The sequence below is a fragment of the Gymnoscopelus braueri genome (genome assembly GCF_963280865.1).
Source record: "Gymnoscopelus braueri genome assembly, chromosome: 14".
Taxonomy (NCBI): Eukaryota; Metazoa; Chordata; class Actinopteri; order Myctophiformes; family Myctophidae; genus Gymnoscopelus; species Gymnoscopelus braueri.
Genome location: NC_137619.1, coordinates 8,530,070 through 8,543,949, shown reverse-complemented (window position 1 = coordinate 8,543,949; position 13,880 = coordinate 8,530,070). Strand labels below are relative to the sequence as shown.

The 13,880-nt window shown below is 43.2% G+C and overlaps 2 protein-coding genes across 2 annotated transcripts in view; both read right to left on the bottom strand.

The window, feature by feature from the left end:
• fbln7 (fibulin 7) overlaps window positions 1-13,880 on the bottom strand; it is a 156,552-nt gene that overhangs the window by 663 nt on the left and 142,009 nt on the right. The gene's annotated exons all lie outside the window — the stretch shown is intronic.
• Window positions 1-13,880, bottom strand: part of ptk7b (protein tyrosine kinase 7b) — a 121,982-nt gene that overhangs the window by 24,658 nt on the left and 83,444 nt on the right. Inside the window, exons 5-6 of the mRNA XM_080448643.1 lie at window positions 9,905-10,052; window positions 3,260-3,390 (exon numbers count right to left, since the gene is read on the bottom strand). Coding sequence (XP_080304769.1) covers window positions 3,260-3,390; window positions 9,905-10,052 — 279 coding nt within the window. The remainder of the gene's footprint in view (window positions 1-3,259; window positions 3,391-9,904; window positions 10,053-13,880) is intronic.

The window sequence follows — 13,880 nt, the reverse complement described above, 5'->3', positions numbered from 1 at the left end:
AAAAGAAAAGTACTCAGGAGCCGAGATACAGAATTTTTAAGTTTTAAGTTAACAAGGAAGTGGATGGGAGTCTAGATCTTAGAAAAATCCATATCCTCCTATCTCTTTGGGTCAAATTGAAGTTAAAAATAAATAAAAAATAAATACGTTTTTTACGTCCTAGGCAGGTTTGGTAATTGGAAAAAAATGCGTTTTTTACGTCCTAGGCAGGGAATGAGTTTTAATGGACTGATGTTTGGGTAACACATATGAGCCAACAGAAAGTGACATGTTCCTTTTTTTCCCTCTTTTTTTTTAATATTTGAAATAGTGTCATGTTAGCTCAGTCGGTAGACATCTCGCCTTTGGACCACAAGGTAAATGGTAAATGGTAAATGGTGCATTTATATAGCGCTTCTATCCGAAGCGCTTTACATTGATTGTGCCATTAACCCATTCAAGGTCATGGGTTCGATCCCGGGCACCGAAACGGGCCGTAGCACTGGGCACCACGAAGGGTTAATCTGCCCTGATGGCTGCCAGTTCCCACCTGATGTTGTGTGGGAGTTCAGACTGGTCCAGACGGTACCGAATAACTGCAAGTTTGGATAACGTCTTCAGACTAGGACTTAAGTCTAACATGAACAGGTCAGGTGTGTTTTCTCCTCCAAAGAGGATGATACGATCTCCCACAATGCAACAGCACATCCCAGACATCCCACACCACGGTCCCCTGCCTTTGGGCCCAAACTTCTTCCAGGAGAAGGTCTCTGGACTGAATTTCCACAGATCATTGAGGGTAGCATTACCAAATATGTACAGCTCTTCATTGTAGGTAAAGGCTGAATGACCCCAGCCTCCTGGGAGAAGCTGTGCAGGAGGTGTGTTCAGCCAGCAGTTGGTCTCTGTGTCAAACACTCTGATTTTGTTGTTGCTGGAGTATTGACATACAAACATCTTTGTCCCGATGATGGTGGCAGAGTGAGATAAAGCAGTTGGTGGAGTGCCTCTGGTGTTAATTGAAGCCCAGACCATTGTGGTGGTGTCCAACTTGTACATGTCATTATGGCATCTAGTCCTATTTAATCCTCCATGAATATACATGACCTTCCCCAAGACACAGGCTGAGTGTTCGGTCCTCGCCTCTGGAACGGTTCCAGAGACCTTGGGCTTGAACCATCTGTGGGTGTCGACATCAAATGCATAAAGTACGTTGAAATACTTCCCTGTGTCATACATACTGTATGTACAACCCCCCCAGATGTAGATGATATCTTCTATCGGCACAGCTGTGTGGTCCCTGCGCCAGGATGGAACCTCAAGATGACTTTCTCTTCCAGTTGTCACTGAGGTCAACTTCCTCCAGCGTAAAGACACAGTGTTGAAGACGTGAACATGAACAATATGACCCTTGTTGACGTTCCTGAACCGTCCAAATGCGTAGACTTTGTCTCCCACGGCAACAGCAGCTTGACTGTCAAACTCTGGTCCTCTGTTCAGATGCTGCGTCCAGCAGAACATTTCTCACAACAGCTCCTCCAGGGATCAAATTTGGTTCCTCAAATGTAATCTCGGTTCAAGTGTAAGACTTGAACCGAGATGTCTGACAAATGAGCTTCAAAGGTAGCTCTGTCAAGAAGAACCAGGTAAAGGCGTCGAGTCAAAATCGATCCTTAAGTAAGTTGATGAAACCTGATGATAAAGGTTTGACAATATCTGTAAACAGTATCTTATTCTGGTTAGAGATGGACGGAGAATACAAGAGCGTTGGTTGAATTCTGCTTTCCCTGGAGACTGTGTCTTCTTTTATACCATTGGTCAGACTGATGATGTCATCCTGACATGATGTCATGATGCGTCGTCCATATTCTTATATGGATTCCCAAGGTCAGCCATGTACAAGCTCACAACTGATCTACAAGCTCATCGCGATGCATTGTGAGCTTGTAGATCGACTGTTTTCAAAAGATGTTTTATTTGATTTTTATTTTATACATTTGAAAACTTGTGAAATGGGACATACTGCATAATAAGTAAGTACTTTCTACTTTTGGTACATTTTGATACCGATACTTTTGTACTTTTACTCAAGTACATTTAGAATTCCCAATGCAGACTACGAACCTTTGCATGAATCTTTGCTCAGTGTTAAGCTACAATGAGAGTGTGGCGCAGTTTCTTTTTATTTTGTTTTGTTTTTTACACTTCCACTGATTTACTGAAAATGTGATCAATATTAGGTTACAGAATGACATCATTATGTTTTTTGGGGCTGTTTGCTACCTGTACCTGTACTGTGATTTGTTTGGCTAACAGCTAGCCAAACGTGTCCCAATGTCAACACATTCTAATAATAAACCAGCTGGTAGCCGCCGCTAACAGCTGCCAAGTGAGGAAGACGGGGGGACAGACAGGAACAGGAGGAGGAAATGGCTACCGGAGGAGGAAAAGGGGAGAGTGGATGTGGAGAGCGTGGGGGGGAGGGGGGGAGGGGGGGAGGTCGAGTCAGGAAAAAGGCTCACAGTACGGTCTCTGTGGAGGATACAGCTGGGCGGAACGTCAATAAGGTGTAATGTGATTATCACAGGTCAGATCTGGCTCTCTAAGTTAAAGACTGAGAGGGAGGTGAGACATGAGAATAAAGAAAGAGAAGCGGCGGTGAGCTGGGAGGGGTCGTCATTAACCCATTACGCCCTTAAACTTGGGTTTCAGTGAGGCAAGCCATATATCGGTCACCCAGTTAATTAAAAAAAAAATTTAGCCCTTTTTTCACCCAGTGCCAATTGCCTAAGCTTGTAATCCTGGCCGCTACTCTCCCTCTGCCAGCCAGGGGAGAGCCCAGAACTGAGCTCATGCTTCCTTCAATGCATGAGGAGCTAGCAAGCCACTTCTTATCACCTGACAGGGGGGAGTTTCCCCGGTAGAACGTAGCGCGTGGAAGGAACACGTTATTCCAACCAGTTCCTTTCCTCTCCATCAGGTGACCCGGCTGACCAGGGGGAGGCAGTATAGAGACCAGGATTACTGCATGTTTTTTATGAGGGTATCTACCCTAGGGGACACGGGGAGAACATGCAAACTCCACACAGAAAGGCCCTTTCACCAACCTCGTATGACGTGGAGGAGAGGACACGCCCCCAACGTCCCCGGCGGGAATCAAACCCAGGACCTTCTAGCTGTGAGGCGACAGCGCTACCGACTGTGCCACTGTGCCCCCCTCTGTCGCCCAGTTCAATAACTATAAAAGCTGTGTGTGTGTGTGTTTGTATTGTGTTCATACCTGCTATGATAATGGAAGCCTCCAGGGTGACGTCGGGACCCCTGGGACCGCGGCCCACGCACTTGTAGACCCCCGTGTTCCTGGGCTTGACCTGAGTGATGTGCAGGGTTCCGTTGGAGTACAGGACCACTCTGTGGAGACAGGAGACATAAAGGCAAGAGTTACAGCTCATCCTCTCATTCATAAACTCTCACTGGAGGAACCAAACAGTGAGACAACCATGAGACAGAGTCACAAATTATAGCAGTGGTTCTCACCCTGTGGCTCGGGACCCCTAGGTTTTTTGGGGGGTCCCCAGATGACAGTGAAGTGACAATTTAAGGACTTTTAAGACCTTTTACATACCTCAAAAAATAAAAAGATCATTAATGCATCAAAAGTAAATCAACAAACTATACTATAAAAACTGGTCAAATATTGGCCAAATTGTCAAATAATATAAAGAGGCAAACATTTTTGAAAATAGCAGATCTACAAACGCGAGGCGTTGTGACCTTGTAGATCGGCTATTTTCACAGTATGTATCTGTGGAACCGAAAATGTAATGAATTCTACAATTCCAAGTGCTTGTCAGGGTGGGGGGTCCCCAGTTCAAATATGATTATTTTGTGGGGTCACGGCCTGAAAATGTTGAGAACCACTGCATTATAGGACCCTACCGGCATCAATACTCTACTGTCTATGAACTATTTTTTGGGGTTAATTCAGTTTTCATGTTTGTTAACATTTTATTCATTGTCATTCAAACATTACCAAACTTCACTGAATAATTGAGTCAATGTTGGATAAACCTTCTTGCTCAGTTTATAAGTGTATCGGTTTGTAAATCAATCTCATCTCCAGGCACATTTTTTTGGCAAGGCTTGTCAAATCAATCTGAGCCTTGAAATGCATGAAAATGAAACGACAACATAACTTTGACAAAAAATAACCACACAATGATGTTTAGTGTAATAAGCGATAGGCTATCTCAAACAACTTTCAAGTCTCTGCTGGTAGATTTTCATTCCGTACTGAAAGTAAATCCGATGGCTTCCTCAGAAATCAAACAAACCATGGCATGCTTAGGAAAATGTTCAGCAGTAATGTGAAGTCAATGGGCTAAACATGCCAGACCACCGGCATGGTCCTTTAGCTCATTAACAGTCTGATGCTGCCACAGGAATTTCACTTTGTGCAAAAACAGATACATTCACAGTGTGCCACATTTGAGTGAAATAGGCAGTGGTGGAAAAAGTCATCAATTTTTTCCACTTAAGTAAAAGTATCAATACTGAGTCCGGAAAAAAATTACTTGAGTGAAAGTACAAAAGTATTGGCATCAAAATGTACTCAAAAGTATTAAAAGTAAAAGTACTCATTATACAGAATATAATATATTTACAAAATGTATAAAAATATTTTGAAAATAGCAGATCTACAAGCTCACAATGTGGCGCATCGCAACGCATTGTGAGCTTGTAGATCTGCTATTTTCAAATGGCCGAAATGTACAAAGGGCTGAAGTGGTTAATGTATGTTTTGTAATAATAATCTAAATCTACAAAGTAACTAGTAACTAAGTACAAATACCTCAAAATTGTACTTAAGTACAGTACTTGAGTACATGTACTTAATTACTTTACACCACTGTTTATAAACCATCTTGTTTTATTTTACCAATTTAGCATAACAGATGGATAGGTTTTAATGTACACATGCTGAAACTAATAAAGGTCTGAAAAAAATAATCTATAATTGCAAAGAATAATCATAATTTATGCATACTTTTTTGTGCCTGGCCCCTTATTGGCACCATCATAATCATCCTGGTTCTGTAAACAAAAGCCATCTGGTGCTGGCAGACTAAAGCCCAAATTACACTTCATAATTACACACGGAAATAAATACGGAGTAATATTTCTCTGCTAAGATTATTTTGCGTTAAGCTATGTGTTGTTATGGCTTGTTATATGTAAACTGCCAGTCATACTTCCCTCAGTGGACATATTGTTGTAAATTGTAAGGCATGCTACAAATGGACTGATGACTGAGGCCTTCACTCTACATAAAGCAACATCATAAGTGGCTTGGATAATGTCTTAAGTCATTGGTTCTTAAAGTGGGGTCCGGGGACCCCCATGGACCCTTGGGGGTTTCAGGGGACCCTTGGGGGTTCCAGGGGGTCCCCAGCAAAATGTGTTAACATAGCATCCCAATAATTTTAACCGCTTTAACCTTTTATACTTTGGCTATTCAAAAATAGCAGATCTACAAGCTCATAGCGCGTCACCGAGTGCCACGCTATGAGCTTGTAGATCTGCTATTTTTTTTTTTATCGTGAAAATACGTGCAAAGTCTGCAAACCATTGAATATATTTTTAAAGCGAACATTTGTAACTCAGATCTTTGCTTCTGGGAGTCCCTGGAACAAATTATTTTGAGATGGGGGGTCCGCGGCCAAATACATATAATTTTGGGGGTCCTTGACATGAAAACGTTTTAGAACCACTGTCTTAAAGGAGAATTTTGGACTAAGTTTTTCTTACCTTTTCTATGATGTTATGATATCTTAGGTTGAATGGTACAGTAGACATTTTTCATAACTCCATCCCAGGTCAAAAAAAAGAAGAAAAAGCTATTAAAATATGTGATCCAACGCAAGGCCAATCCGCACACGTTTTAAGCTGTGGCGGACCCAGGATGGAGTTATGAAAATGTTCTACTGTACCATTCATCCTAAGATATCATAACATCATAGAAAAGGTAAGAAAAACTTAGTCCAAAATTCTCCTTTAAGTTCATGGAGGCTGCTGTTGCTTCACTGAGCCCAGTGTGACGGCTAGGCTCCTGGCAGGCTGAGGGGGAATGTCAGTTCCAGTGATGGAGACTATAAGAAAGGAGAAGTAATTAAGGTCTGACCTTTTAGACAAGGATGACAGCCTCCCATCCACCACCAACAACAACGACGCTAAGGCACCAACACGACTGACAGGGCAAAATCAACAGCCTGTCACGACCCAGAGATTCTCATTATGTTCATGTCTGTAACTCCTGCTATGGGGGTGAATTAATATGGAGGCCAGACTCCTCAGAGGAATAAAGTAAGCTAAGCTAACTGGGCAGGAGCTGCTGGATGCATTTTGGGAACGCTGTGCGATTCTAAGGAGAGTCAGCCAAAAATAAAAGGGATTTATGAAGGTCCCCAGTGGTGTCTCTGGTGCTGCAATGGAAGCCCTGAGGAAAGGGGATATTTCTGTGGTATCCCTTCTGTCTGTGTACCGCAGCAGGGGGGTAATGAGCTTTTGTAGAGAGTGTGTGTGTGTGTGTGTGTGTGTGTGTGTGTGTGTGTGTGTGTGTGTGTGTGTGTGTGTGTGTGTGTGTGTGTGTGTGTGTGTGTGTACACGTTTCCAACCCACCGATGGCTAAATGTTCTGTGGAACGTTAGTTGGCTCAGAAGTCTAAAACAACCCACATAGCACGGCGACGAGAGACTTCGGTGCTTTTATTAAACCACAGCAAACGCAGCTTCAACAGCTATGGGAATCCTTTAAGCTTGGTTTGTTTTAGCAGTTTTGCTATATGACATACAACTCACCAATATAGTGTGTTATGTTTTTTCCCCCCCTCTCTTAACCAAAACAATAGACCTTTTTCACAGTAGCCATTTTGACACGAAATAGAAGGGTGAATACAGATGTTACCAATGATGCTAATTAACCCATTAAGACCAGGAACACATCCGTGTCGTTTTAGATTTCTTTGGCTATTCAAAAATAGCAGATATACAAGCTATGAGCTTGTATATCTGCTATTTTTGAAAAATCGTGAACATTTTTGCTAATCTTTGAATATGTATTTTTTAAAGCGAACATTTTTAACTCAAATCTTTGCTTCTGGGGGGGTCCCTGGAAGCATCATATTTTGAGATGGGGGTCCGCAGCCAACTAAATAAAATTGTTGGGGGTCCTTGACATGAAAGAAGTTTGAGAACCACAGGATTAGGATTTAGAAGACATTTGTAGAATCTCAGAAGCAAAGATTTGAGTTAAATATATATATATATATATTCAAAGATTTTCACACAAAAAAAAACAAGCTTGTATATCTGCTATTTTTGAATAGCCAAAGAAATCTAAAATGACAAGGATGCGTTCCCGGTCTAAATGGATTAAGGTTCTGTACAATTCCATTCAGGTCAAACAGAGTCAGGGTGCTGCTATTGTACTGTGCCTGTTGGCTCACTGGAAAGGCTCTTCTACATTAAATGGAAGTGAACCTTAATTACCATCATCGGTAACCTCTGTATTACCCTGCTATTTCTTGTCAATACGGCTGCCGTAAAAATAAAAATAAAGGTCTATTGCAAGTGTAATTAAAGTGTCATTGTCGTAAGACAGCGTTTTTCGCCGAAGCATAAAGTGCACACAAAGTTCACACCCTGAGCAACACGTCTTAAAGACAACATCAAAGAATGTTTTTGCTCGGCGGGTGAGTGTGTGAACTTCACAGGTGCAAAGCAGAAACAATCCCCTGCAGACAGACCGACGCGTTCCATTGCCATTACACCCCGAGGCCAGATCAATAAACACAACACATACCAGCCTCTCACTCGCCTTGGCCACATGCTGTGAACCCAGTGGGGTGTGCAGTAACTAAGTACATTTACTCAAGTACTGTAGCTAAGTACAATTTCAAGATACTTTTAGTTTACTGGAGTAGTTCCGTTTTTCAATCATTTATACTTCTACTCCACTACATCCAAGAGGTGAATACTGTACTTTTTTTTCACTACAATTATATGAAAACTATAGTTTCTTGCTTCTTGAAATTATTAGTTGCTTTTCAGATTTTCTACAAGCTCACAAGGCATTGCGATGCGATGCCTTGTGAGCTTGTAAATCTGCTATTTTTGAAAGATTTTGAAAGAGTACCGGTACTTTAACTTACTGGTACTTCACGTATATTTCTTTCCCAATACTTTTGTACTTTTACTTAAAAGGGATAGTTCACCCCCAAAATAACGTTTTTTTCTATGGATTAGTCACCCCATGGAGACTTGAATTCATGGATATCTTTAGTTTTTGTCGCATTCCTAAGCCAATAATTTGATGACCGGCAGCGGTTCAAGTAGGAGACACAAAGAGTCTCCTTTGTGTCTCCAAAAAGTATTTCTACATTGTGGTATTGCTACTTTTACTTTTAAAAGATCCGAGTACTTCTTCCACCACTGCTGTGAACTTAGGAGCAACACACACGGAGTGGGGTCAAGGAAAACACAGCTGTGTGCGTGTGTTTGTGTGTGTGTGCTTATCGTATGTTTGTTTGTCTCTGTGCAGGACGGAAACTGAGCAACTGTGTCCGCGCTCACAGCAAAATATTAAGCTCTTTTAAAAAATATATATTTTAAATAGCCGATCTACAAGCTCACGACACGTCGCACTGCAAAGCGTTCGTAGATCTGCTACCTCCGCTCCATGGATAACTTGCGTGTTTGTAGAGTGTAAAAAAGGACAAACAGGGGGCCCATTTAGTGTGTGTGTGTGTGTGTGTGTGTGTGTGTGTGTGTGTGTGTGTGTATCCATGTGTGCACACATTATTATCCATTCCGGCGCAGCAGCGATGCTTACTCAGCATTAGTGGCGATGTGGGGGGTGGGGTCACCGCGCCTGTGTCTGACAAGCTCGTTACACAACCGATTGGGTATTGATGTTCAGTTGTTCACACTCCCTTCACCTCCCCTCACTCACTGAACACAATCTCTCCAATCATATGTACTGTAGGAGACCCCCAGCTACCCCACTCATCATGGTGAACAGGCTGCATCCAAGGCGAGGCCTTACAGAAATTGCCTATTTGCCGGTGCTTGCATGAGGTGTTTATATGGAACGTGGTGGTGGATTGGCTGATTGTAAAGCCTAAGGGCTTTATGCATTGCTTTGTTTTCCTTGTGGTTCAGCGGTACAAGAACCCTGCGGAGCTACAAAGAGTTTGTGACAGGCACAGGGAGGGTGGGAGAGTACGCCGGCCTTCGTGTGATGTATTAGCCGCGTGGTGCAACAGCAACACGGCACGGTTTGTTCCAGGAATAACATTCCTCCTCGGCGGCGCAACATTACCCCCTCAAATTCATCTCAGCATGAGCTGCGATAGCAAACACATAACGGAGAAAGAGAGAGAGAGAGAGAGAGAGAGAGAGAGAGAGGGTTCTACCACGCAGGGGGATTAATATACGCCACACACAGCACAGGCACTTAGGTACAGGAGATAGAGGGAGAATGAGAGATAGAGATAGAGAGATATGAGAACGTGGGAGAGAAGTGAGTTGACATTTTGGAGTAAGGAAGAGAGAATGAGTTGAAAAAAGCGTGTGTGTGTGTGCGTGTGTGTGTGTGTGTGTGTGTGTGTGTGCTGTGTGCACGCGAGTTTGTGTGTGTGTGTGTGTGTGTGTGTGTGTGTGTGTGTGAGAAGCGAATGATGAGTGGGAGAACAGAACATGGAATGAGCGATAGATGAAGGGAGGTGTAGAACAGCAGGAGGAAGTGTAAGTACAAGAGAACAGATGATAAAGACAGGAGGGATGCATGGCTGCAGAGAGAGAGAGAGAGAGAGAGAGAGAGAGGGGTGGGGGGGTGAGGTGGCCGGTGGGGGGTGGGGGGTACATACCGGGATTTGTTGGCCAACACCTCGGTGTCATGGTACCACTCCAAGGTGGGCGGGGGCTCAGCGGTGAACTGGCAGTGGAAGACGGCCTCCTCATTCCTCAGCACCACCTGGTTCTCGGGCGTGACCACCGGCCGAGGAAAACTCTTATCTGATGGCACGGGGGGGGGGGGGGAGTAGAGGAGAGGGGGGGCTTTAGTACAGTACACAAACACAGCTTCCATTAAAACCGAATTAAAGCTGTTGACGGTGTTGATTTTGACAACAAATTTTGATGTAGTTTTAGTCATAGTTTAGTCATTCTGAAATGTTTTACTGTTAGTCTACTTTCAGTCGACTAAATATCACAAGATTTTAGTCGACTAAATCTACAGTTGTTTTAGTCGACTAAAATGTATTTTTATAGTCGATTGATGGCGTCGTAATGGCTGATTTTACACTTGGTTGCATGCTGAAAATAGCCCATCTAGATGGGCTATTTTCACTAGTCCCTCACTAACATCTTAGTCTAGTTTTTATTTGTCTTAAGTCATCATAGCTTCGTTTTTATCTAGTTTTCGTCAGTGGAAAAAAAAAAAAAACATTTTTCGTCATGGTTTGAGTGGACAAAATCAACACTGGCGCACACACACACGGATACAAATAATATAGAGATACACAAAAACACATAAGGGCAACCCTCCACATACAGACACACACACACACCATTTCACGCTGGGCTTTATTTATTAACCCATTAAGACCTGGAACGCATCTGTGTCACTTTTTCATTCAAGCATAATTTTACACTTTGGCTATTCAAAAATAGCAGATATACAAGCTCATAGCAAGGCACCGAGTGCCGCGCTATGAGCTTGTAGATCTGCTATTTTTGAAAAATCGCAATTTTTTTGCAAATCTTGAGATTTGAGTTACAAAAGCAAACATTTGTAACTCAAATCTTTGCTTCTGGGGGATTCAACAGTTTTTTGAAAAAAATTATGTCGCCATAATATCAGTGGTTCTTTTTTCCATGTCAAGGACCCCCAAAATGACATGTATTTGGCCGCGGACCCCCATCTAAAAATATATGTTCCAGGGACCCCCGGAAGCAAAGATTCGAGTAAAAATAATTCGCTTTAAAACAATATATATTAAAAGATTTGCACACATTTTCACGATAAAAAAAAAATAGCAGATCTACAAGCTCGTAGCGCGGCACTCGGTGCCGCGCTATGAGCTTGTATATCTGCTATTTTTGGAATAGCCAAAGTGTAAAATAATGCTTTTTAGCTCAAATCAAAAAGTGACACAGATGCTCCTTCAGGTCTTAAAGGGTTAAAAGCTGCCAACAGCACAGTGTGGCAGGTAGGCAGTGAGGCAACCTTCAGGTGGCAGTGTGTGTATCGGTGCCTCCTCCAGGGCCCTGGGGGGGGGGAGCCCTGCTAATGAGGTCACTCAGTGAACGGAGCATTCCACCAGCAGGCCCAGGGCCTATCAGAGCCATCATCTCCTTCCTCTGTGCCTCCTGGACCACCACAGACCCCTCACAGGGTTTCATCTGGTGCTTTCATGTGATCTAAAACTTGCCCCTCCCCCCTCCTCTATTTGTTCACACAGCAAGTGACTTAAAGAGGACAAGCTCACAAGACGTGCTGTATTGCGTTGTGAGCTTGTTGATCTGCTATTTTTTGGTCATGTCATTTTGAGAATGGAATTGGGTGAATTGTGTGCCCTGGATGTGTGGTAAGAGAGGGGAAGGGGGGGGTCTCCATGAATGCTATCGCCAGGGGTCTTCTCAGCCCTTAATCTATCCAAGGCCACACCAATGGAGCTACAGCTAGTGATCAGATTCGGACACAGGGCGTCGCCGTTAGTGGCAAAGCATGATTAAGCAGAAAGTGAGACCCTTCCCAAGTCAAGTGTTTTACACCCTTCCCCAGCTTTGACTAATGCTGGACTGGCCTGACCCGGACTTGGCCTCGTCTGAGCTGGAACTGAGGATGTAGGAGACCCCAGTGGAGGAGTAATCAGCATAGTACTTATCACGGCTTTTAGCATATTTCTACAGCCCAAAATATCAAGCTGAAGCTTAGTCTCCGAGGAGGAGGAGAGTGGAGAGTGAAGGGCAGTAGTACACTCATATATAAAAGCTGATGCGATGCAATGTAAATACCCTCTAATCCAGGTTTAAGTGTGTGGCCATTTCAAACTTATTATTTATTCAGCATTTGAGCCACGGACCAAGACTTCGAATATTTTGTTATCGTTCGGTAAGATTTTGTCCACAATTTCATGCTGTATTGATGTTGGTACCATAGGAGAGATAACAGGCAAACGTTGATCAAAATAACAATTATTTCACTTGGTAATGCAAATGTTTAACAATAATGTAACCCTTGGGAGCGTAAAATGAAACCAAATGGACCCGTAAGGGTCCACTTGGTTTCATTTTACGCTCTCAAGAGTTAAAGATCTATAAGGGCCCATTTGGTTACCAACTCTCCACTATTAACACATTGCATGCCAGTCGCGTAGATCTACGCGAACCTATTTAAAGCCGCAGCGTGCCAGTCGCGTAGATCTACGCGAACCGCCGATTCCCATTGAAAGTGCCCCAGGTGCACTTTCCGAATTTTTTTGATCCATTTCCGTTTCCGGTTTCCGGTCGGAAACGGAATTATTCGGGTTCCGGTTTTTTCGATCGTATCCGCTTCCTGTCTGGGATCCTGTTTAAAACTCGATTTTCTCGGTTGTTGTTTTTCTCCTCGCTGATCACTGTTTACCGTTGATCGGCTGTAGCTTCAAGATGGCGGCACGGATTTGGAAACTGTTTTCGCTGGCCGTTTCTCACGGATCCGCTGTGTGTTTAGAACCAAATGAACGCGCACTTTTAACTTATTTAGCGAGGTCTGTGGCGACATGAAAAAAACTAAAAAACAACAATAAAACGCTGGCACTGGTGAGTACATTATGAGATTAAACTCTGGCATGGAATGTGTTAAGCTGTGGACCACCTGGAACCCCCTCAAGGACCACTGGTTGTCCCCGGACCACTGGACTAGTCGACTAGTATAACCCCACTAGTCGACCTTGTTGGTACTAGTCAAATAGTTGCTTTTTTTAATTATTATTTAGTTTTAATTTAATTTTTATGCAGTCCTACAAGGTAGCAAGCTAATTTCAACTATAGTCACACCTGTACAGTTTATTTTTATTTTATTACAAACATTATATACAGCACATAATAGTGTAATGCCTAGAGTTAATTAAATAAAAATGTATTAACTCTCGGCCACCGCACATAGCAGCGATCTGGTGTGTAGGGGACCGTGGTGGTGACGTTGGTTTCAGGTTGGATATTCACTGTTCTTTGTTGCAGTGTAACGTTCTCAACACCACGCGTTTGTTTGTGTATTTCCGTTGTCATGGCAACCTAGCTGTGCTGGGAAATGCCGTGCCCCAGAGCGTCTTCAATATTACATAATAGAACCTCGACTAGTGCATTGGTTCTCAAAGCGGGGTCCGGGGGGATACCAGGGGGTCCCCAGCAAAATTAGTTAATAAACACAACCATTTTAACCCCATTATCCATATTTTATACTTTGGCTATCCAAAAATAGCAGCTCTACAACCTCATAGCGCTGCACCGAGTGCCGCGCAATGAGCTTGTAGATCTGCTATTTTAGAAAAATCGTGAAAATGTCTTTTTTCTAAAAGGTTAACATTTTTTAACACATATCTTTGCTTCTGGGCGTCCCCTGGCACAACCTTTTTTCAGGTGGGGGTCCGCGGCCACATACATATCAATTTGGGGGTCCTTGGCACGGAAAAGTTTGAGAACCACTGGACTAGTCGACTACCAGTGGGTCAAATGTGTCAACTAGTAAAAATCACTAGTCGTGAAAGCCCTAGTACATGGTGTAAAAAAAAAAAGAGAACAGAACGGAGAAGAGCAGAGCAGAGCGCACCTGGCCCACCCAGATGGAAGATGTTATGG